Source organism: Apostichopus japonicus, chromosome 15, assembly GCF_037975245.1.
Source record: "Apostichopus japonicus isolate 1M-3 chromosome 15, ASM3797524v1, whole genome shotgun sequence".
Taxonomy (NCBI): domain Eukaryota; kingdom Metazoa; phylum Echinodermata; class Holothuroidea; order Aspidochirotida; family Stichopodidae; genus Apostichopus; species Apostichopus japonicus.
Window position 1 is genome coordinate 16,602,812 of NC_092575.1, and position 26,033 is coordinate 16,628,844.

At 39.1% G+C, this 26,033-nt stretch overlaps 2 protein-coding genes across 9 annotated transcripts in view; one reads left to right on the plus strand and one right to left on the minus strand.

Moving 5' to 3' along the window:
• LOC139980486 (cubilin-like) overlaps positions 1 to 26,033 on the plus strand; it is a 136,409-nt gene that overhangs the window by 69,594 nt on the left and 40,782 nt on the right. For all 8 annotated transcript variants that reach the window (XM_071992120.1, XM_071992123.1, XM_071992127.1 and 5 more), the window contains 17 exons: positions 6,817 to 7,098; positions 7,838 to 7,918; positions 9,071 to 9,340; positions 11,404 to 11,588; positions 12,179 to 12,350; positions 13,075 to 13,317; positions 13,908 to 14,076; positions 14,700 to 14,815; positions 15,425 to 15,706; positions 16,459 to 16,539; positions 17,026 to 17,295; positions 22,008 to 22,192; positions 22,441 to 22,612; positions 22,958 to 23,200; positions 24,446 to 24,614; positions 24,903 to 25,018; positions 25,504 to 25,776. In XM_071992120.1, coding sequence (XP_071848221.1) covers positions 6,817 to 7,098; positions 7,838 to 7,918; positions 9,071 to 9,340; positions 11,404 to 11,588; positions 12,179 to 12,350; positions 13,075 to 13,317; positions 13,908 to 14,076; positions 14,700 to 14,815; positions 15,425 to 15,706; positions 16,459 to 16,539; positions 17,026 to 17,295; positions 22,008 to 22,192; positions 22,441 to 22,612; positions 22,958 to 23,200; positions 24,446 to 24,614; positions 24,903 to 25,018; positions 25,504 to 25,776 — 3,309 coding nt within the window. The remainder of the gene's footprint in view (positions 1 to 6,816; positions 7,099 to 7,837; positions 7,919 to 9,070; positions 9,341 to 11,403; positions 11,589 to 12,178; positions 12,351 to 13,074; positions 13,318 to 13,907; positions 14,077 to 14,699; positions 14,816 to 15,424; positions 15,707 to 16,458; positions 16,540 to 17,025; positions 17,296 to 22,007; positions 22,193 to 22,440; positions 22,613 to 22,957; positions 23,201 to 24,445; positions 24,615 to 24,902; positions 25,019 to 25,503; positions 25,777 to 26,033) is intronic.
• Positions 23,207 to 24,219, minus strand: LOC139981351 (uncharacterized). Its single transcript, XM_071993690.1, has 2 exons — positions 24,196 to 24,219; positions 23,207 to 24,062 (listed from the first exon to the last, which is right to left on the minus strand). The coding sequence occupies exons 1-2, from the start codon at positions 24,217 to 24,219 to the stop codon at positions 23,253 to 23,255; spliced, it is 834 nt and encodes a 277-aa protein (XP_071849791.1). The 3' UTR covers positions 23,207 to 23,252.

A 26,033-nucleotide genomic window follows, 5' to 3' on the forward strand; every position in this document is an offset into this window, starting at 1 on the left:
TGTACTTCTATAACACTTTTAACTTTTGAGGAATGACCCTTCAAACAGCTTTTGTTCATCAGGTAAAGTAACTGGACTATGAAGTCTAATACAAAGTCATCTGTTTCTCAGATGAAAAACAAACCTCAATGAAAAATCAAGACTTTTATTGCCTCAAATGACCTTTTATACATTTCGAACTTGTCATTGATAAATGATGTCGGATGTCATTCAAAGGTACTCTATACTTTATATAATGGTAACAGAATATATTTTCAAGTATATATCTTTGGTGAGTCAGAAGTTATACATTAACACTAAGACCTGCAATGGAGAGGCAAACCATCACCAATTTACCCTTTAAAGAGAATTCAAAAGTTTAACATACTTTAAACGTAAATATTTTGAAACCATAATACCTAGAGAAAGATAACTAGCACTCATTTGTATTACCTTTAGTTAGAATAAGAATAAAAATCTGCCAAAAGTCATCCATTGGTCATCTCTGCTCTTCTCAGTTCTTATGATTTAGAAAAATAATGAACTTGAAATTCTTTAATTAATTCATTACAAAATATACTAATTTAATTGTCATCATGTGGAATTCTTTATATAAACATGTTTACCATCCCCATCCAGCCTACTTTCAGTTAGAGAAAGTTATATAAAAAGGAATCAGGAAAAATACATACTACTTCGGTATCAACCTACAACGTATGAAATGCATGTCATTACATTGAACCACGGTTGACAAATTGCAGACTTCAATTGTATTCTGTTCATAACATACCGTACCTGATCTCCAACTAGTTAAATGGCACGAGAATCAAAGATGTGAGGACCTTTGCTGCTACAGAAAATAAAGAAAAAAATAAAATCTTAAGGCACATGTTTGTACACATATCCTATATATCATCTATAATATTTTATAATAAAAAACACTTACAATAAAAAAATCAATTAGAACAGAAAGTTTATTTTAACCGCTAATCACGTACATGCACGATCGCGGAAGCGATGATCGTGCGCTTGTTTCGGTTTTCATGAGTTTTTTTTTTTAGAATAACAATAAACGTAGAGAGCGTCTAAGATTTAACCTGGGGGAAGAGTATGGCAGTCTAATGTCCTTTCTCCAGTTTTATTCCCTACCCCCTTCCCTTAATCCTCTCTTTGTCCCTCTACACTTGATCTCCTTCCTCTCCTCTTCCCCTGGTGGTTACTTTCATTCTTCTCTCCATCCCTTGTCTACATATCCCCTTACATCTATCTCTTTGTGTTCACTATGCTTATTAACCTGTCTGTATTCTGTGCGTGTTTTTGTTCCTTTCTGTTACTGTTACTTGTCATTTAGCCTTTGAAGAAGATCCTGCTAGGATCGAAACTTCAAGCCAACTTCCTATTATAAATTCTCTAACACAGGCTCTTTAATGTATAAGCAGTCGGCTAACAGTTTTATTTTATTTTGAAACTGAGTAAGTAAATGAAAGTTCACAGTCAAAAAGCTGGTTGAGAGTGTTCCGTTATCACAAAATCTTGTTACTTGAAATAATTAATTGATAAACACAAAAAAAAACATTTGAACATAAGGACTATACATGGTAAGTTACGCATTCAGATTACATTTCTAAACTGTGGATTCTGTAAAAACAATTACATTTACAAATCATTCGTAAATGAGAAGCAATAAGCAAAAGAAACAGAATAAAAACTGATTTCGGTTTCATAGGTAAACATTTTCTATCTGAATGATTTTGAATATTTCATGAATTATGGCATAAATAAACTTTTATATTTTTAAATCAAGATTACGTATTTTTTCACTTTAGAGTAAGATAATACCTTTTGGTGATTTTTGTTGTTGTAGAATTCACGGGCAAACAAAAGGCAGGAAAATGCAGTATGAATGTGCTCGCGTTAAAGACTCGATGATGTAATTAAAATAGTTTTATTAATAGACAACACCCCTCCCATCGACCATGAGATGATTTCTTCTTCTTGCCCCTTTTCAACGAAACCTAAAACATCTTAGTTGCTACAGCGTTGTTACAATTAAAGTGGTGGTACTACTTAGTCTAACACACAGGGCATTATGTCAGTTCCTCAGATTCAACACAAAACTCATTACAGGAAAACAAACTTTTGATGAGCACAAATAATATATTGCAATGTATTACAAAGTTTGTCAAGGACAAAGTGTGTTGGATGTTATCCAAATATAATCTTTTGGTTATAACAGGATTAAAGAACATGTTTTGGTTGAGTTATTACAAAGTGGAAAAACAGTAACATGAATGTTCTGCACTTAGGAGCATGACGTCACTATCAGTTCAACCTTAAACGAGCTTGCCAGAGATATTAGCATATTTTAAAGATGAACATTACAAACCAGAAAAGCTATAGAAACAATGCTATTGTCTCTTATCGTTTACTTAAGTCCAAACGAAATTGAAACCGGAACGGTGAGATTAGAGGCAAGCTGCTACGATTTCAAAATTAAGGTAAACAAACGTAACATTTAATAACTATAAACACATTTAAGAAAGATTTCATCACTTGATAAAACGGTTAAAATCTCGCTTATTATTGAAAGTTAAATGCGCGTTAAAAACACATGTCATACATTGTTTCAGTGCGGCAAATTCATGTTCAAGAGAGCAAAATGTATAGGATCATTGCTTTACATCCTACAGATAACATGTTGTCAGCGTTAGGCCTATCCGGTGTAGAGCAAGTAATGTTCCAATAACCTATCTAGCTCCATACATTCTTGTTATTTTCCTCTACTTCACGCTGTCATTAAAATCACTAACCCCTCCTCATTGCCACCTTCACAGTCACCCGAACCCACCTAAACCTCACCACTGCACCTCTCTGTGTGTTACTTCCTTTGACATTCAGGTTGTAACGTCACGCTCTCGAACTCGACGGGGACATTTACATCGCCTGAATATCCAAATGCGTATCCTTCTAATCTTAACTGTACATGGCGCTTGCAAGCTGCAGAAGGGAAAGTAATCGAGTTGACGTTTGATGATGTTCAACTTGAAGCAGATACCGACGGTCAATGCTACGATTCAATCACGGTAAAAATATACATGCACTGTTAATAAATACGTTTGAAATACTTCATAGCTTACATATATAGATCGTCCATATTGTATATTTTCATGTTAAGAGCTCTCAAGGATGAGCTTTCATCTTGAATTTGTGCTTTCGTTACAGGCTAGTCGACAATAGAGATACATTTGACGACTGTAGCGCTTATACCCTGATTATGGAAGACCGATTTTGTCTGCTACTTAAACTAGTAATAATTTATAATTTATAGTTTTAAGACCTGAACATTGGATATTAAAAACAAAAACGAAACTACAAGAGCTTAAATGACATTTATATTATTTCATGCCGCATAATTCAACCAATAAATTTAGGAAATGTATTTCTTTGATATTTCTAGATAGCGTAATGTTGTGAGATTCATAATAAATAGAAGGAAAATCTTTTAAACAAATATCTCAAAAACTATATTCTTTTTATTATCCAATTCCTGACGAGCGTATTGACTTTATGAGAGGCCATATTCTACTAATTACTGTTGATTTGTTGCTATATCTCTGTCTTCTCGTCTATGTGTCTGTCAAATCCGGCACCGATTACCGCTAGATCGCTGATCCTACGCCCGGGTCAGAATTCCTCCCAGCGACATTTTGCAATGACGGACCTGGCTGGCCTAGTCATCCGATTCGCTTTCTTTCGACGACAAACCAATTGACCATCCACATGAAAACAAATAACATATATGCGGCATCAGGTTTTAGTGCTCGGTACAGTCAAGGTATGTATTCCGTGCCATCACAAATAGCCTACAGCTCAGGCAACATGTTTAAGTGTTCGGTACAGTCGAGATATGTATACTGGGCTATCACAAATAGCTTACACTTGAGGCAACAGGTTTTAGTGTTCGGAACAGCCAAGATATGTATTCTGGGTCATCAAAAATAGCCTAAAGTTCAGGCAACATGTTTTATGGCTCGGTACAGTCAAGTCATGTATTCTGAGCCATCCCAATTAGCCTAGAGTTGAGGCAACATGTTTCGTCTTCGGTACAGTCGAGATATGTATTCTGGGCCATTACAAATAGCCTACAGTTGTGGCATGAGGTTTTAGTGTTCGGTACAGTCAAGATATGTATGATGGGTCATCACAAATAGCCTACGGTTGAGTAAACATGTTTTAATGCTCTGTATAAATAACATATCATTGGACTATTTCATGTAATTACTTACACGTAATTGGATAAATCGCAATTTAGCCAAGAAATATTTTAAATATAGAAGTTTGAATTCTCTTAATTCTCAGATCTTAAATTTGTAGGTAGTTACGAGTAAGATTGTTTCATGAATTGTACGTTGCCCATGGTTTGACTGGATTTTGCAATATTTTTTTTCTCCTTACAGTACAACTAAGAACGGAATACATCTTTGCCGTTGAAACCGACATTGCTTCGTTTATCCGTTTCGACAGATTCAGCAAGAAAGGATCTCCACTCATTCCACTGCCAGGATCGACGTTTCCATTCGCTTTGACCTTTGACCCGATCAGCGCTTATTTTTATTACACTGATATACAAGAGAAGTTTATTGCTCGAATAAATATCAAAGGGGACATCCACGATATTCTCGTTGACGATCATATAGGCAGTGAGTATTAGTATTTATCTTTTATGTCCGTTTCTTCATTACACCTTAATGACTTTGGAAATAATGTTACAAAGGCCTTCTCCTTCTCCTTTTCCTTTTCCTTCTCCTTCTCCCTCTCACTCCACCCCTCCCTCCGCCTCTCTCTCTCCCTCTCCCTCTCCCTCTCCCTGTACCTCCACCTCCACCTCTCCCTCTCCTTCTCCTTCTCATCCCCCTTCTCCTTCTCCTCTTCTAAATCTTTTAATTATTCTCCGACTTACTACTTCTCCTACTTCTACTACTTCGCCCTCTCCTTCGCCTTCGCATTCGCATTCGCCTTCGTATTCACCTCATCCACATTCCCATGGTAACAAACCATACGAACGCCGCTGAAGTTATGTCATACAATCCTTCGACGCTGGCCTCAAATAATAGCCATACGCATAGGAACAAATAAACAAGAACTCGCATATTTTTGTCTTGTTGTTATTTTTTTCAAAAACAAAAACAAACAAACAATCATCGTTTGGATGTCTGGTGGACCTCTTGTTTATTTACTGTTCTGAGTATGTGCTACCTATTTTAATTTTGCAAAGTGTTGGTGTACAGTTCAAATATTTAATTTAGTAAGTTCATCCATTATCTCTATACAGCTCCGTCAGGCATAGCAGTCGCGTATACAACGGGATTGATGTATTGGGCTGATTCTAGTCGAAATGAGGTGTCCGTTTCACGACTCGACGGCACATCTAGGAAGTACATCTCTCCACCAGACTCAGGGTGTGAAACCCCACGAGCGGTTGCATTAAGTTTGGATCATAGGTAGGCTATTTTCGCATACTTCATACCATGTAATGTTCGTAATATGTACATGCTTCGTTTAACTTGGAACGTTGAACAACAAATAAAATCAAAGTTAATGAAATCAAAAGAGAATTATGGACCAGGTGATGCTATGGTTGCTGGGGATGGAGGGTTGCAAAGAGAAAAACTGAGCAGAGGGGTAAAGGTAGCAATGGCAGTAAAAGAGTGAATGGGAATAATGAGACAAACAGAAGAAAAGAGGGCTCAGCTAGGACGGGTGATGCAGAGGTTTGGGTAGAAATCCTCTTATATGGGTAATGAGGCCAATAGGCTGAGTGGTGGAACGGTATTGTACCGGCATTTCAATTACAATCATTTGAGTTCGGAGGTTCTGATGAGCTATAGAGAAAATGCAAGGCTTGGAAATACCATTATTGCTATAATACTGTTATTGCTATAATGAAACAAAACAACCAGAAACTTTGTAACGTTTAAACTATGCTTTCATTTTCTGAACATGAAAGCTATGACGTTGTAAATTTGTATGCAAATCTGAGGCCACTGTAAACTTTTTCGTTATAATAGTTTTGAGCTCCTGGAAATTCGATTCGATTTCGGTTTTCCTTTTCACCTCTACATGATTTAGATCAGTGTTCTGGAATTGTAGACAGAGTATACAGGGATCAAATGCAGACGGATCAGGGCTGGTTATCCTTGTAGATGGATTAAAGGATGTGAAGACATTACAGATTGATCCTTATGGTATGTTGAGACAATGATTTTGTAAAGCCCTTAAAAGTCCCTGGTTGAAGCTGACTACGGAATTAGCCGCCATTCTAGGATTCATTCCCTGCCTGAATGTCACTGGAATGAAAATTGTTTGCCATATCTATCTTGCCCAACGTAGGCAAAATAATGCATGTATTTTAGAAAAGTGTTTACCTTGTGCTTACCCATCTCATCCAATCCCTCCCCCAACCCTCATCCAAGGGAATAAGAGCCAAAATAATGCCATGTCGACGAAAAAAGGGATCATAAATAATCATTAAAAACTTCATAGTATTACTGACAAAATGGTTGAGGAAATATATTAGAGAAAATTCAATAACTGGTGCAGAAAGTTTTGTCCATTTTGTCGGAAGTAACTTAGTGGACTTACCTCATCCAACCAAATTAACACGTACCACCGCCTCAACCCAACCCACATTGGTCCCTCTTCCTCCTCCCGACTAGGGTGCCTAAGTATGATCAATGGCGATCTTGCATTGACTAATGATCTGTCTGTGTTTACTCACAGAAACACGAACCAATAGTAACTACAACAAAGATATTATTGCCTTCTTTTGTTTGTCAGACAATGTCCTCTACTGGATAAATGCACTAGGAGACACCGCTGACCTAGAGAGGATAAACCTGAATGGTACGGACCGTCAAACAGTGTATAGTCACCCATTGTTTGCAGATTTCCATGGTTTCACTATGGACAGGTTCGCCCTCTTCTGGTCTCATGCAAAAAATGCAGCTTTATACTATATCGCAAGAGGTGGGAACACTTTTAATAGTATCTCTATTGGTGTCGAAGATCCGCTGGCTTTGGAAGGCCTGTATTATTACAGGTCTGATCAAGAAATTTCAGGTATTACCACTAACCCTGCATGAGGGTGAGATGAACCCAAAATAGTTTACATTATTGCAAGTTAAGTTGATTCCAATATATATATATATATATATATTTATATATATATATATATATATATATATATATATATATATATATATATATATATATATATATATATATTGGAATTAACTTAACCTGCAATAATGTAAAATATTTTTGGTTCATGAATCCCCGTCCCCTATGCCAAAGTTGGGAGGGGGGTGGGAGCATGAGGAATTCCCAGATCGTAACTGATAATTGGAATATTTCGTCCGTTGACATTACAAAATGTTGACACCAAATATAGTGTGTCATGAATTCACACCTAGTCACGATGACATAGCACCTCAAAGGCATTGACTAGGTGAATAACAAACGCTGATGGTGTAACAACCGGAATCATTTAACTCTTATGTGTTTACAATAAACGCTAGGACTTATAAATGTTTCGAAAGTATGTCTTGTTTAAGTGTCGGGGGGCGGGGGGGGGGGGGGGGTTAAATCATGGAGTTGTAGGTGGAGGGAGTTACATATATTCTTATACATGAGTAGTTTAAAGGGCCAATGGCCTGACGTATCCATGACCGTTTCAGTTGTTCACGCTCGGGTCATACTCCAGTTGTAACTATAGGTAGAACATACCTATAATATATTACATTGCTACATAAATATCCCTATAAATAATTTTTCAATTATATTTTGGGTCTCCTTGCAGCTCAACACCAATGTGCTATCGACAACGGGCAATGTAGTGAGTTATGTTTTCCAGAAGGTGTCTCGTTCGTCTGCGTTGGAGGTTTGCAAACTTTTAATTTGGCATTCAATGAAATGTTCGACTTACTCGCGTTCAAATTTGTATGTGAAGTTTATCGGTCCGGTATGTATCCCAGAAACTGTGTAATTTTATGTAATATAATCAAACTGGAAATCAACCGTACACAAGGGCGGCGGAAGCACTTTTAATCTGGGGGGCACCAACGTCGAAGGGCACTTTGCAGAAATTCGATTGGACTGATGCAGTATTATCTTATTTGCGTATACACATCACTCCATCAACGCCACCCCCCCTCCCCCCCCCCCTCAAGGAAACAATGCATACTAGCACTGCAGTATCTAATGTGCAACTTGGGAAACAAGGAAAAAGACAAAATGAGGTGAAATCATTATAAAGTCCAAGTCCCTGCACACGCGATCGATACATGCATGAAAGCAAATGAAATATGTGAAAATACTGAAAGAAAAGTAATTTTCTATGTGTTTTTCAATGGTTAAACTGATATTATTATGATCATTATTATTGTAACGACTTTCCCAATAAGTATATCCAATTTGGGAGGGTTATAACACGGCAAATGATTGCATGTTATTGGCATGCGATGTAATAACCTTTGCATGCCTATATGATATGCACATTAACATGTTGAAAACTTCCCGAAATATTTCATTCGACGTGGGTTTCGCTTTGTAAACTCTTTTTTTATTTCGAAATGTTTATGTAGAAAAAGGGCACATTTTTAATCTGAGGAAAAGTGGGGGGGCACGTGCCCCCTGTGCCCCCCCGGTTCCGCCGCCCTTGACCGTACACAGATGAATTATTAAGTTCCGACAGGCGTTGTGCTTTTATTCCTGAGCACATTCCAAATGATTGGGTGTTGGTGTTGGTGTAGGTGTCGCTGGTGATAGTGGTGGTGTCGGTGCGAAATGGGGAATGCAGGTAGACGGTTCTGACGAGAGGAGAGTACATGTTCAAATGTATTTAAATAAATGTTAATGACATTTGAAAAATTGTTTAGAGTATTGTAACCAATGCCACATTTATATTCCCCCTTCATTAACTTCCTTCCACGAAGAGAATCATTGTTCATCATAGAAACTACTTCAGTTAAATAAATGGAACGGACTGAAAAGCAATCGCCATTTTTTATTTTTTTTTCTATTTTCTTAAAAGTCAAGCCTTCAATCTTGAGTTGTCCTAGTGATGTACAGATGTACACGCAAGGACCGCAGCAAATTTCATGGCAGGAACCGACGGCATTGAGTCGCATCTACGGAGTACAAACCCAAGTTGCTTTGCCTTTCCGGAATAGAACACATATCCCAGGATCAACTTTCAATATGGGTCACACAACGGTTGTGTATATTTTCGAGGATGACGTAGGGAACGAGGCAAAGTGTTCCTTCAATATCGATCTCTCTCCGATTACGACGACAAATGAAGGTGAGTTCAAGTTATGTTTCAAATCTTGAAAGCAGCATGTTAGGACAATAATCCTATAATAGCACTCTCCATTAATACAATGCTTCAAAGCACTCGTACTACTAGTATGAATAGTTCCTAACCTTTATTTGACAGAAACGTGGTACATTTTAAGAAACGTCACCCCAGATAGAGCATGAGCCAAAAGACCAAAAACTTGATCCACTCTCACCCCCAGTACGTCACATCGAAACATGATTCATACTGCTGAAACAGTCAGTGCGAGTGCTTTGAAGCGTTGCACGGAGACACAGTATATAAAATGTGTCCCAACTGAGTTGTTGCTTGCACACAACTATCCACACCATTACTACAAAATGTCCATCGGAAATGTTCTTGATTTTGAAGGATTTATACGAAGGAAGTGTGATCGTATGTTCATGGATATGTACTTTCTATAGGATATATCCTTTACAATTTAGCCCAACTGAGATCATAAGGTGTTTAGTATGATTCCGTCATGCTATAAAAGAGTGTCCAACAATTCCTCAAAACTAACTGGTTTGGGGATTAACGAGCGACGATAGTTACCTGTATCCCACTCCACATCTACACTTACCCATCTACCTAACTACACATTGGAACGTTTTAGCACTGTGCCCTCGCTCCCTGAGCAGCGCCCACTTCAACCTCATTCCGAATCTACCCCATGGTGCCACCAGAGCTAACATGTCCCGCGATTTTGGTAGGGGACGGTTGGGTCTGCAATTATCCTGGGAGTCGAGGGCGAGAAGAGTCAAGTGAGCCCGCCGATCAAATGAGACCCATTTACAAATCATTCGTAAATGAGAAGCAATAAGTAAAAGAAACAGCATAAAAATTGATTTCGGTTCCATAGGTAAACATTTTCCATCTGAATGATTTTGAATATTTCATGAGTTATGGCATATATAAACATTTATATTTTTAAATCAAGATTATGTCTTTTCCCACTTTAGAGGAAGATAATACCTTTGGTGATTTTTGTTGTTGCAGAATTCACAGGTAAACAGAAGTCAGAAAAATGCAGTGTGATGTGCTTGCGAAGACTCGATGATTTAATTAAAACAGTTTTATTAATAGACAACACCCCTCCCCTCGACCATGAGATGATTTCTTCTTCTTGCCCCTTTTCAACGAAACCTAAAAAATATTAGCAGTTACAGCGTTCTTACAATTAAAGTGGTGGTACTACTTAGTCTAACACACATCGCATTATAGCAGTTCCTCAGATGCAACACAAAACTCAATACAGGAAAACAAACTTTTGATGGCCACAAATAATATTTTACAATGCATTACAAATGTTGTCAAGGACAAATAGTGTTGAATGTCATCCAAATGTGATCTTTTGTTCATAACAGGTTTAAAGAACATGTTTTGGTTGAGTTATTAGAATTGATTGATAACAAAGTGGATTAACAGTAACATGAAGATCTGAACTTAGGAGCACGACGTCGCTATCAACTTAACCTTAAATGATCATTCCAGAGATATTAACATATTTTAAAGATGAACATCACAAAGCAGAAAAGCTATAGAAACAATGCTAGTGCATCTTATCGTTTACTTTAGTCCAAAAAAAAATTGTAACCGGAACGATGAGATTAGACGCAAGGTGTTACGACCTCAAAATTAAGGTAAAAAAACCTTACATTTAATAACAATAAATCAAATTAAGAAAAATTTCATCACTGGATTAAAATCTCGCTAATTATTGAAAGTTAAATGCGCGTTCAAAAACACGTATCAAACGTTGTTTTCTGTGCGGCAAATTCATGTTCAAGAGAGCAAAATATACAGGGCCATCGCTTTATATCCTAAAAATAACACTACTTTTTCCATGTTGTCAACGTTAGGCCTATCCGGTCTAGAGCAAGTAATGTTCCAATTACCTATCTAGCTCCATACATCCTGGTTATTTCCCTCTACTCCACGCTGTCATTCAAATCACTAACCCCTCCCCATACCACCTTCACAGTCACCCGCACCCACCCAAACCTCACCCCTGCACCTCTCTCTGTGTTACTTCTTTTGACATTCAGGCTGTGACGTCACGCTCTCGAACTCAACGGGGACATTTACATCGCCTGAATATCCAAATTTGTATCCTCGCAATCTTAACTGTACATGGCACTTGCAAGCTGCAGAAGGAAAAGTCATCGAGTTGACGTTTGATGATGTTCAACTTGAAGCAGATACCGACGGTCAATGCTACGATACAATCACGGTAAATATATAAATGCACGGATAATAAATACGTTTTAAATACTTGATAGCTAACATATATAGATCGTCGATATTGTTTAATTTCATGTTAAGAGCTCTCAAGGATGAGCTTTCATCTTGAATTTGTGCTTTCGTTACAGGCTAGTCGACAATGGAGATACATTTGACGACTGCAGCGCTTATACCCTGACTATGGAAGACCGATTATGTCTGCTATTTAAACTAGTAATAAGTTATAATTTATAGTTTAAACACCTGAACATTCGATATTAAAAACAAAAACGAAATTACAAGAGCTTAAATGACATTGATATTATTTCACGCCGTATTCATAATTCAACCAATAAATTTAGGAAATATATTTCTTCGATAAATCTATATAGCGTAATGTTGTGAGGTTCATAATAAATACAAGAAAAATCTTTCATACAAATATCTCAAAAACTATGTTCTTTTTATTATCCAATTTCTGACGAGCGTATTGACTTTACGAGAGGCCATATTCTACTGATTACTGTTGATTTGTTTCTATATCTCTGTCTTTCCTTCAATCTGTCTGTCCGTTCCAAATCTGGCACTGATAACCACTAGATCGCTGATCCCACGCCTGGGTCAGAATTCAAACCAGCGACATTTTGCAATGACGGACCTGTCTGGCCAAGTCATCCGATTCGCTTTCTATCGACGACAAACCAATTGACGATCCACATGCAAACGAATAACATATCTGCGGCATCAGGTTTTAGTGTTCGGTACAGTCAAGGTATGTATTCTGAGCCACCACAAATAGCCTACAGTTGAGGCAACATGTTTTAGTGTTCGGTACAGTCAAGATATGTAAACTGGGTCATCACAAATAGCCTTCACTTGAGGCAACAGGTTTCAGTGTTCGGAACAGTCAAGATATGTATTCTGGACCATCAAAATAGCCTAAAGTTGAGGCAACGTTTTATGGTTCGGTACAGTCAAGTAATGTTTTCGGAGCCATCCCAACTAGTCTAGAGTTGAGGCAACATGTTTTCGTCTTCGGTGCAGTCGAGATATGTATTCTGGGCCATTACAAATAGCCTACAGTTGTGGCATGAGGTTTTAGTGTTCGGAACAGTCAAGATATGTTTTATGGGTCATCATAAATAGCCTACGGTTGAGTAAACATGTTTTAATGCTCTTTATAAGTAACATATCATTGGACTAAGTCATGTAATTACTTTAAACGTAATTGGATAAACCGCAATTCAGCCAAGACAAAAATTAATATAGAAGTTTGCATTCTCAGATCTTAAATTTGTAGGTAGTTACGAGTAAGATTGTTTCATGAATTGTACGTTGCCCATGGTTAAACTGGATTTTGCTTAGTTAATTCTGAAATCATTACCCATCTTATTTAAGAGAGAAGACATTTAATATTTTAAACTATGCATGTTACCTAGTTCACCTGCAATGAAACTGCTCATCAGAAATACTTGATTTTTATTTTCTCCTTACAGTACAACCAAGAACGGAATACATCTTTGCCGTTGAAACCGACATTGCTTCAATTATCCGTTTCGACAGATTCAGCAAGAAAGGAGCTCCACTCATTCCACTACCAGGATCGACGTTTCCATTCGCTTTGACCTTTGACCCGATCAGCGCTTATTTTTATTACACTGATATACAAGAAAAGCTTATTGCTCGAATAAATATCAAAGGGGACATCCACGATATTCTTATTGACGATCATATAGGCAGTGAGTATTAGTACTTATCTTATATGTACGTTTCTTCAGTACACTTTAATGACTTTGGAAATCATGTTACAAAGGCCTTCTCCTCCTCCTTCTCCTTCTCCTTCCCCTTCTCATTCTCCTTCTTCTCCTTCTTTTAATTATTCTCCTAATTCTACTACTTCTCCTACTTTTCCTACTTCTGCTACTTCTCCTTCTGCGCCTTCTCCTTCGCCTTCGCATTCGCCTTCGCATTCGCATTCGCCTTATCCGCATTCCCATTTGAACAATTGATACGACCGCCGCTAAAGTTATGTCATACAATCCTTCGACGCTGGCTTCAAATAATAGCCATACGCATAGGAACAATAAAACAAGCACACGCATATTTTTGTCTAGTTGTTAAAAATTTTTTTAGGAGACTGAATTCATGAGGGAAGGAATAGTTCCCAAAACAATCATCCTCTATAAATCATATATTATCGTTTGGATGTCTGGTGGACCTCTTGTTTATTTACTGTTCTGAGTATGTGCTACCTATTTTAACTTTGTAAAGGGCTGGTGTTACATTTTAAATCTTTCATTTAGTAAATTCTTCCATTATCTCTATACAGCGCCGTCAGGCATAGCAGTCGCGTATATAACGGGATTGATGTATTGGGCTGATTCTAGTCGAAATGAGGTGTCCGTGTCACGACTCGACGGCACTTCTAGGAAGTACATCTCTCCACCAGACTCCGGGTGTGAAACCCCACGAGCGGTTGCATTAAGTTTGGATCATAGGTAGACCTTCATGTATCATTTTTGCATACTTTATACCATGTAATCTTCGTAATCTGTACATGCATTGTCATTACTTGGAACGTTGAACAACAAACTAAATAAAAGTTAATGAAATCAAAAAAAGTGAGAAGTATGGAGCAGGTGATGCTATGGCTGCTGGGGGTGAAAAGTTGCAGAGAGAAAAACTGAGTAGAGGGGTGAAGAAAAACAGAGGTAGCCATGACTGTGAAAGAGTGATTAGCTAGGACGAGTGATGAAGGGGTTTGGGTACAAATCCTCTTGATGGTAATGCGGCCAATAGGCTGAGTGGTGGAACGGTATTGCACAGACATTTAAATTACAATCATTGGAGTTTGGACGTTCTTATGAGCTAGAGAGAAAATGCAAGGCTTGGAAATACCATTATTGCTATAATACCGTTATTGTTATAATCCCCAAAAAACCCCAGAAACTTTGTAACGTTTAAACTATGCTCTCAATTTCTGAACATGGGAGCTATTGCGTTGTAAAGTTGTAAGCAAATCTGAGACCAGTGTAAACTTTTTCGTTCCAATAGCTTTTAAGCTTCTGGAAATTCGATTCGATTCGATTTCGGTTTTCCTTTTCACCTCTACATGATTTAGATCAGTGTTCTGGAATTGTAGACAGAGTTTAAAGAGATCGAAAGCAGACGGATCAGAGCTGGTTGTCCTTGTAGATGGTTTAAACGAAGTGAAGACATTACAGATTGATCCTTATGGTATGTTGAGACAACGTTTTTTAAAGCACTTAAAATGCCCTGATTGGAGCTGACTACGAAATGAGCCTCCATGATTGGATTCATTTCCTGCCTGAATGTCACTGGAATAAAGTATGTTTGTCATAACTATCTTGCCCAACGTAGTCGCAATAATGCCTGTATTTTAGAGAAGTGTTTACCTTGTGCTTACTCATCTCACCTCACCCCCCCCCCCAAACCTCATCCACGGGAATAAGAGCCAAAATAATGCCATTTCGACGAAGAAAGGGGATCAAAATAGTCATTAAAAACTTCATAGTATTACTGACAACATAGTTGAGGAAATAAATAAGAAAAAATCAATAACTGGTGCAGAAAGTTTGGTTCATTTTGTCGGAAGGTTTTGAAGTAACTTAGTGGGCTTACCTCATCCAACCAAATTAACACGTCCCACCGCCTAAACCCAACCCACATTGGTCCCTCTTCCTCCGCCCCGACTAGGGTGTCAAAGTATGATCAATGGCGATCTTGCATTGGCAAATGATCTGTCTGACAGTCTGTGTTTAATCACAGAAACACGAACCAATAGTAACTACAACAAAGATATTATTGCCTTCTTTTGTTTGTCAGACAATGTCCTCTACTGGATAAATGCACTAGGAGACACCGCTGACCTAGAGAGGATAAACCTGAATGGTACGGACCGTCAAACAGTGTATAGACACCCATTGTTTGCAGCTTTCCATGGTTTCACTATGGACAGGTTCGCCCTCTTCTGGTCTCATGCAATCGATGCAGCTTTATACTATATCGCAAGAGGTGGGAACACTTTTAATAGTATCTCTATTGGTGTCGAAGATCCGCTGGCTTTGGAAGGCCTGTATTATTACAGGTCTGATCAAGAAATTTCAGGTATTACCACTAACCCTGCATGAGGGTGAGATGAACCAAAAATAGTTTACATTATTGCAAGTTAAGTTGATTCCAATATATATATATATATATTGATATATATATATATATATATATATATATATATATATATATATATATGTATATATATATATATAATATATATATATATATATATATATATTGGAATCAACTTAACCTGCAATAATGTAAAATATTTTTGGTTCATGAATCCCCGTCCCCTATGCCCAAGTGGGGGTGGGGAGCATGAGGAATTCCCAGATCGTAACTGATAATTTTAATATTTCGTCTGTTCACCACTAAATATAGGGTGTCATGAAATCACACCTATTCACGATGACATAGCACCTCAAAGGCATTGACTAAGTGAATAACAAACGCTGATGGTGTAACAACCGTATTGATTTAACTCGTTTGTGTTTACAATAAACGCTAGGACTTATATATGTTTCGAAAGTATGTCTTGGTTAAGTGTCGGGGGGGGGGGGAGGGGGTTAAATCATGGAGTTGTAGGTGGAGGGAATTACATACATTGTTATAGATGAGTAGTTTAAACGGCTAATGACCTGACGTATCCATGACGGTTTCAGTTGTTCACGCTCTGGTCATACTCCACTAGCAAAATAACATATTATGTACTAAATATAGGTAGAACTCACCTATAATTAGTACATTGCAACATAAATATCCCTTTAAATAATTTTCTAAGTATATTTTGGGTCTCATTGCAGCTCAACACCAATGTGCTATCGACAACGGACAATGCAGTGAGCTATGTTTTCCAGAAGGTGTCTCTTTCGTTTGCGCTGGAGGTTTGCAAACTTTTATTTTGGTATCCAATGAAGTGTTCGACTTACTCGTATTCAAATTTGTCTGTGAAGCTTACCGATCCGGTATATATCACCAAAACTGCCAAATCGTATGTAAACTAAAACTGGAAATCAACTGCACGCAGATGAATTATTAAGTTCCGACAGGCGTTGTGTTTTTATTCCTGAGCACATTCCAAATGTTGGTGTAGGTGGTGCTGGTGATAGTTGTGGTGTCGGAGCGAAATGGGGAATGAAGGTAGACGGTTCTGACGAAAGGAAAGTACATTTTCAAATGTATTTCGATAAATGTTGATGACATTTGACATATTGTTTAGAGTATTGTAACTTATGCCACATTTATATTCCTTCATTAACTTTCTTCCACGAAGAGAATCATTGTTCATCATAGAAACTACTTCAGTTAAATTAATGGAACGGACTGAAAAGCAATCGCCATTTTGAAATTTTTCTCTATTTTCTTAAAAGTCAAGCCTTCAATCTTGAATTGTCCTAGTGATGTACATATGTACACGCAAGGACCGCAGCAAATTCCATGGCAGGAACCGACGGCATTGAGCCGCATTTACGGAGTACAAACACCAGTTACTTTGCCTTTCCGGAATAGAACACATATCCCAGGATCAACTTTCAATATGGGTCACACAACGGTTGTGTATATTTTCGAGGATGACGTAGGGAACGAGGCAAAGTGTTCCTTCAATATCGATCTCTCTCCAATAACGACGACAAATGAAGGTGAGTTCAAGTTATGTTTCAAATCTTGAAAGCAGCATGTTAGGACAATAATGCTATAATAGCACTCTCCATTAATACAATGCTTCAAAGAACTCGTACTACTAGTATGAATAGTTCCTAACCTTTACTTGACAGAAACGTGGTACATTTTAAGAAACGTCACCCCAGATAGAGCCTGAGCCCAAAGACCAACAACTTGATCCACTCTCACCCCCTGTCCGTTACATCAAAATAGGATATTCATACTTCTGAAACTGTCAGTGCGAGTGCTCAAAGCGTTGCACGGAGGTGCAGTATATAAAATGTGTCCCAACTGAGTTGTTGATTGCACACAACTATCCACACCATTACTACAAAATATCCATCGGAAATGTTCTTGATTATGAAGGATTTATACGCAGGAAGTGCGATCGTTTGTTCATGGATATGTACTTTCTATAGGATATATCCTTTACAATTTAGCCCGACTGAGATCATAAGGTGTTTAGTGTGATTCCGTCATGCTATAAAAGAGTGTTCATCAATTCCCCACAACTTACTGGTTTGAGGATTTACGAGCGACGATAGTTACCTGAATCCCACTCCACATTTGCACTTCCCCATTTACCTAACTATAAATTGGAACGTTTTAGCACTGCGCCCTCGCTCCCTGGGCACCGCAAACTTCCACCTCCTTCCGGATCTACCCCATAGTGCCACCAGGGCTCACATGTCCCGCGATTTGGTAGGAAAGGGTTTGGTGGGCAATTACCATGGGAGTCGAGGGCGAGAAGAGTCAAGTGTGTCCGCCTCTCAAGATAGACCCATGTCAAGTGGAACAAGGTTAAATGAGTGTGGTATTATGTGCAAAAGCAACTCCACATGAACTACTATAGTAAACATGAGTAAGAATAGAAAGAGTCCCGTATAGGAGCTCTGGACTCACCTCTGTGTGTCTTGGTTCTGCGATATAATTGGATAGATAGAACATCTTCGACCCCATAGGAAAACCGTTGGTTTGGATCAGGTGTGACAAGTGACAAATATATCAAGATAGAAGGGTCTTCCTATGATCTGCAGAGATCCGGTCGCGAGTATGGTTGGTTTTCGTATGACGCTCATCCATCGAGTCGAGTCTTGTAAGTGTAGGTCCCGAGCGTGGTAGTAGGAGAAGGGAGATACAGGTAAGTGTCCCTTCTCGTAAAATAAAGTTTTGGGAAATTACTTCGCTCCTGTCTTAGCTGTCTCCTACTCCTGCCCGGAGTGGCACTACTACAATGGTGGGAGGCCCAACGGGCTGGACCTACCCGAAAGAACTCTCAACACTGCACGCCCAAAAGCCGTTTCCGATGCAAGGTGTCGGTCAGATACGCGGAAACAAAGGTCGACGGTGCCTTCCATGCTGCTGCCTTCAGCATATCTTCTAGGGGGACCCCTGCGAAAAGGGCTTTGAAGGACGCCTGGCGTTAAAGACCGTATGCACTTATTCTCTCCTGCCGGTGTATGGGGCTGGATCATTTGAACAATGCATATGATGATCGTATCTTTAGAGGCTGATGTGTAAGGCGCGGATGGACTAATGACTAATATTAGTGAGGTATGTACGTAGTGCACTGGTTCTGTCAATATACCACAGGAGCGCTATAACTGGACACCACACCTTATTCTCTCTGATTGATGTAAAAATGAGAAACCCTTGGGAGGAAGGTGTCTCCCGGAACGAAGTCCAGTGTCTGGTTCTTCGGTAGGAACGCCGGTTCGGGGATCAGACAAGCGCCGTGTGATTGTCGAAGCGTACATGCATCCCCCCCCCCACGGAGTGTACCTACAGGCGACTTCTTCTCCTGGATGATGAGGCAGCCACTGGGAACACGGTTTTGTAAGTCAGGTGGCGTAGAGAAGCCATGGGTTCAAAGGGGTCACCAATCATATCCCTGAGAATTCCGTTTATGCTCCGTGAACGCGGGAGTTTCCGGGTTACAGGTCTATGATTATCCATCCCTCGGATAACTTCGGCATTAACTTCGTTGGAACCGAAGGGGCATCCGTCATGGAACCCTGTGTGGATCGCATCAATCGCTGATCGGTAGTTCCTGATAGTCGAGACTTCTTTGCCCTGGTGAAAGAGGGACATGATCAAATATGTAATTTGATATACAGACGCTGAATCAACGTGGCTCAACCTGGGTGTTAGTTTAGCTTTACATTACAGGTCAGGCACTTCGGCAGATACATGGTGCTACGTAATTGCACATTGGAAAATTATGTTTCTGTGCAGTATGAAAATTAAACTTTTGTGCACCAAAAATAAATGATGAATAAAGTAAAACATGTCACAGGATTGCAAGATAAAAAAGCAGCTAGGCCTACTTATCTTATGTATCTTGTCTTTTAACTGAAGATCGGGGCCTGAAAAATATCGCTATTACTCCATTACACTGCCTAAATAAAAGCGATCTTTCGCGCAATGAAAATATAAGGTTGATACCACTCGCAACTGCTGTTGAGTGTAAATCTTTACAAAATGTCCGAGAAGCAATAACAGCAAACTTGTCTCATAACTCCTTAAAAAAATATACATAATTTAGGAGATGTTTAGCCACCACACAGGTGTATTGGTATTCTTACTTAAAACATTTTTCCTTTACGCCAAATATTACCTACCGTTGTATGTACAAGCAATGTATAAACCTTTATTTACATGCTTGTACAGAGTGCCAATGTAAATATAGCGACACAGTTAATCCAACGGTACTTTGGTCGCTAGTTTGCTTTTTCGCTATCTACGGATGCCCACCAGCTAATTTCCAATTGCCAACAACCTCACCTATTCATATGAGGCGTAACGCACATGTAATCTAATAGGCTGGTCGGTACATTATGAAACAAGGATTCCACAATTTGATTCTCTGGTTACTCCAAATGAGATTTGACCTCCACAAAAACCATCGGCTTCTTGTACTTCACGTGTCACAAATACATACTAAATATGTGATTGGTCCAAGCTTCCCTTTTTGAGATGTCCTGTTTATACAATTTGACCCAAGTGACGCCAAATGAACTTTGATCCCCACAAAAAACCATCGACTTCTTTTACTGAATGTGGTACTCCTTCAAACGAAATACGAGATTGATCTAAGCTTTTCTTGTTGAGATATCGTGTTATTAAGGTGTTCACAAATTGACCCAAAGTGACATTTGACCTCCTCTTAAAACAAAAAGCTTTTTCTCCCAAATGTGGTTCTCATACACACGAAATATGTGATTAGTCCAAGCTTCCCTTCTTGAGATATCGCGTTAAAAAGGTTTCCACAGTTGGACCCCGAGTGACACCAACGATCTTTGACCTCCCCTAAAAGCAATTGGCTTCTTCCACACAATGTGATACACCTACTCACCAATATGAGGTTGGTTAAAGCTCCCCTTCTTGAGATATCGTGTCTACAAGCAAGGCGTCACACACACACACACACACACACACACGTACACCTACTCACCAAATATGAGCTTGGTCCAATGAATGATTTGGAATATATTTCATGATTTATGTCATGAGTTAACTTTTTTTTTGATTGCTTAAGAGGATGTATTTTCCACATTAGAAGTATATTATACCTTGGGCGGTTATTTTTGTAGTATGTCACAGGCGAACAGATGACCAAACAAGGCAGTTTGAATGTATTCGCGTTAAAAGACTCAATGGTTTAATTAAAATAGTTTTATTAATAGACAACACCCCTCCCCTAGAACATTAGATGGTTTCTTCTTCTTGTCCCTTTTCAACGAAACCTGAAACATCTTAGTTTTACAGCATTGTTACAATACAAAATGATTGTACACTTAGTCTACACACAGCGTATTGGGTCTGTTCGACAGATGCAATACAAAAAAAAAAATCAATACAGGAAACAAACATTTGATGGCCATAAATAGTATGTAACAATGCATTACAAATTCTGTTTAGGACGAATAGTGTTGAATTTCATCCAAATGTGATCTTTGTTCATAACAGGTTTAAAAGAACATGTTTTGGTTGAGTTATTAGAAATTTATAATCAAACATTGGATTACAGTAACATGAAGGTCTTCATTTAGGAGCACGACCTCGCTATCAATTTAACCTTAAATAGCATTCCAAAGATATTAGTATATTTTAATGATAAATATCTCAAACCAGAAAAACAAGAGAAAAATACTAGTGATCTTATCGTTAACTTAAGTCCAAATAAAATTGTAGCAGAAACGATGATAATAGGCGGAAGCTGTTACGACTTCAAAAATAAAGGAACAAACCTAACATTTAATAACGATACAACAATTTAAGAAAGGTTTCTTCCCTTGATGTAACGTAAAATCTCGCAAATTGTCGGTTCTTAAATGATTATGTGTGTGCGCGCACGTGTGTGTGTTCGAAACATTCATTATATGTTGTTTTCTGTTTGGCTAATGTTACATTTAAGTTTAAGAGAGACAAATACATACAACTATCGCTTTATATCCTATAAAGATAACACTACTTGTTTCATGTTGTCAACGTTGGGCCTCACCGGTCAGCAGCATGTAATGTTCCAATTACCATGCCTGCTCCATACATCCTTGCTATTCCCCTCTACTTTTCGCTGTCATTCAAATCACTCACCCCTCACCATTACCCCCTTGACCGTCACCCGCACCCACCTAAACCCCACCCACTGCATCTCTCTCTCTCTCTCTGTTACTTCTTTTGATATCAGTCTGTGACGTCACGCTCTCAAACTCAACGGGGATATTTACATCGCCTGAATATCCAAATTTGTATCCTCCCAATCTTAACTGTACATGGCACTTACAAGCTGCAGAAGGTAAAGTCATCGAGTTGACGTTTGATGCTGTTCAACTTGAAGCAGATACCGGCGGTCATTGCTACGATTCAATCACGGTAAATATATACATGCATGGTTAATAAATACGTTTGAAATACCTGATAGCTAACATATATTGATCGTCGATATTGTTTAATTTTATGTAAAGAGCTCTCAAGGATGTTCATTTTATTATCCAATCCCTGACAAGCGTATCGACTTTACGAGAAGCCATATTCTACTGATTACTGTTGATTTGTTTCTATATCTCTGTCTTCCCGTCTATCTGTCTGTCTGTTCCAAATCCGGCACCGATTACTTCTAGATCGCCGATCCCACGCCCGGGTCAGAATTCAAACCAGCGATATTTTGTGATAATGGACCTCGCTGGCCAAGTCATCCGATTCGCTTTCTATCGACGACAAACCAATTGACAATCCACATGCAAACGGATAGCACAATTGGGGCAACAGGTTTTAGTGCTCGGTACAGTCAAGGTATGTATTCCGGGACGCCACATAGAGCCTATCTTGAGCTATAACATGTAATTATTCACACGTAATTGGATGAACCGCAATTTAGTAAAGAAATATATTTAATTGTAGAAGTTTTTGCATTCTCTTAAGTCTCAGATATTAAGTCATAACGTAATTACGAATAATATTGCTTTTTCGTTACACATAGTTATACTGAATTTTGTCAAGTTTATTCTGAAATCATTACCCATCTTATTTAAGAGAGAAGACAGTCAATAAATTATACTTATGTATGTTACCTCGTTCATCTGCAATGAAGTTGTTTATCAGCCATACTTGAATAAAGTGTCTTCTTTCTCCTTACAGTGAAACCAAGAACGGAATACATCGCTGCCGTTAGAACTGACATTGCTTCAATTGTCCGTTTCGACAGATTCAGCATCAAAGGAATACCAAACCTTCCACTGCCAGGATCGACGCATCCATTCGCTTTGACCTTTGACCCGATCAGCGCTTATTTTTATTACACTGATATACAAGAGAAGTTTATTGCTCGAGTAAATATAAAAGGGGACACCCACGATATTCTAGTTGACGACCATATAGACAGTGAGTATTAGTAATTATTATATACGTAGAACGTCTCCTCATTACACCTTAACTACTTTGGAAAATCCTTGTCCTTGTCCTCCTCCTTCTTCTCATTTTCCTCTGTCTCCTTCTCCTTCTCCTTCTCCTCCTCCTTCTCCTTCTCCTCCTTCTCCTTCTCCTTCTCCTTCTCCTTCTCCTTCTCCTTCTCCTTCTCCTCCTCCTTCTTCTTCTCCTCCTCCTTCTCCTTCTCCTTCTCCTTCTCCTTCTCCTTCTCCTTCTCCTTCTCCTTCTCCTTCTCCTTCTCCTTCTCCTTCTCCTTCTCCTTCTCCTTCTCCTTCTCCTTCTCCTTCTCCTTCTCCTTCTCCTTCTCCTTCTCCTTCTCCTTCTCCTTCTCCTTCTCCTTCTCCTTCTCCTTCTCCTTCTCCTTCTCCTTCTCCTTCTCCTTCTCCTTCTCCTTCTCCTTCTCCTTTTCCTTCTCCTTCTCCTTCTCCTTCTCCTTCTCCTTCTCCTTCTCCTTCTCCTTCTCCTTCTCCTTCTCCTTCTCCTTCTCCTTCTCCTTCTCCTTCTCCTTCTCCTTCTCCTTCTCCTTCTCCTTCTCCTTCTCCTTCTCCTTCTCCTTCTCCTTCTCCTTCTCCTTCTCCTTCTCCTTCTCCTTCTCCTTCTCCTTCTCCTTCTCCTTCTCCTTCTCCTTCTCCTTCTCCTTCTCCTCCTCCTCCTCCTCCTCCTCCTCCTCCTCCTCCTCCTTCTCCTCCCCCCTCTTCCTCCTCCTCCTCCTCCTCCTCCTTCTCCTCCCCCTTCTCCTTCTCCTCCTCCTCTCCTGCTTCTCCTTCTGCTTCTGCTTCTGCTTTACCTTTCCCTCTCCCTCTTCGTCTCCCTCTCCCTCCAACTCCACCCTCCCTATCCCTCCACCTCTCCCTCCAACTCTCCCTCTCCCTCTCCTTCTCCTTCTCCCATGGTACCAAAGGGCCTAAAAAAATTGCCATACGCTTAGGAACACATACACAAGCACAAACTTGCATAACCAAATATTGTCGCATATTTGTGTCTTGTTGTCTGTGTGTTTTAACGAGACTGAATTCACAAGGGAAGGAATAGCTCACTAAACAATCATCCTCTATCAATAAGATATCATCGTTTGGATGTCTGGAGGACCTCTTGTTTATTTACTATTCTGAGTATATGCTAGCTAGTTTCACTGTGTAAGGGGTAGGTATTACAATTTAAATCTTTCATTTAATAAGTTCTTCCATTATCTTTATACAGCTCCGTCAGGCATAGCAGTCGCGTATATAACGGGATTGATGTATTGGGCTGATACTAGTCGAAATGAGGTGTCCGTGTCACGACTCGACGGCACTTCTAGGAAGTATATCTCTCCACCAGATTCCGGGTGTGAAACCCCACGAGCGGTCACATTAAGTTTGGATCATAGGTAGGCCATTTTCGCATACTTCATACCCTGTAATGTTCGTAATCTCTACATGCATTGTTTAACTTGGAACGTTGAACAGCAAATAAAATCAAAGTCGATAAAATCAAAAGAAAAAGCTTGGTAACATTTGAACCATGCTCACCTTTTCTGAACTTGAAGGTGGTGTCTATTTCGCAGTAAATGTATCAGCAAATCTAAGACCACAATATTCTTTTGCGTTCCAATAGTTTTGAAGCTACTGGAAATTAAATTCGATTTTGTTTTCCTTTTCACCTCAACATGATATAGATCAGTGTTCTGGAATTGTAGACAGAGTTTAAAGAGATCGAAAGCAGACGGATCAGAACTGGTTGTCCTTGTAGATGGATTAAACGATGTGAAGACATTACAGATTGATCCATATGGTATGTTGAGACAATGTCTTGTAAAGCCATTGAAAGTCCCTGATTGAAGCTGACTACGGAATGAGTCATCTCCTTGCTTAATGGAGTTAATGTTTTTTGGCGACATATGCATCCCAAAACATAGTCGAAATAATGCATGTACATTGATGAAGTGTTTAACTGGTATATATGTATATATATATATATATATTCATTTTCATTTTCATTTTGTAATAATAAAATGGAATAACTGGTACAACAATTCTGCTACATTATGTCGGAAGGTAATGTAACTTTGTGGGCTAACCTCAACCAACCAAATAAACATGTCCCACCTCCTCCGCACAACCCACATTGACCCCTCATCCTCCACCACTAACTAAGGTGTGTGTCTTAGTATGATCAATGGCGATCTTACATTGACTAGTGATCTGTCTGTGTTTATTCACTGAAACGCGAAACAATAGTAATTACATCAAAGATATCATTGCCTTCTTTTTTTTCAGACAATGTACTCTACTGGATAAATGCACTAGGAGAATCCGCTGACCTAGAGAGGATAAACCTGAATGGTACGGACCGTCAACAAATGTATAGTAACCCCGTGTTTGCAGCTTTCCATGGTTTCACTATGGACAGGTTCGCCCTATTCTGGTCAATCGATGCAAGTATACACCATGTCGAAAGAGGTGGGAGCATTTTTAAAATTAACACGGTTGTCGACGATCCACCGGCTTTGGAAGGTCTGTTTTACTACAGGTCTGATGAAGAAATTTCAGGTATTACCACCCATCCATCCATCCATCCATCCATCCATCCATCCATCCATCCATCCATCCATCCATCCATCCATCCATCCATCCATCCATCCATCCATCCATCCATCCATCCATCCATCCATCCATCCATCCATCCATCCATCCATCCATCCATCCATCCATCCATCCATCCATCCATCCATCCATCCATCCATCCATCCATCCATCCATCCATCCATCCATCCATCCATCCATCCATCCATCCATCCATCCATCCA

Bases quoted from the DNA above. Each gene is read 5' to 3' on its own strand.
- LOC139981351 (XM_071993690.1), bottom strand. From the start codon at position 24,219: ATGCGACAATATTTGGTTATGCAA. The intron at 24,063-24,195 runs GTTTGTGCTTGT...GTGGAGTTGGAG, and splicing joins GACAATATTTGGTTATGCAA to GGAGAGGGAGACGAAGAGGG.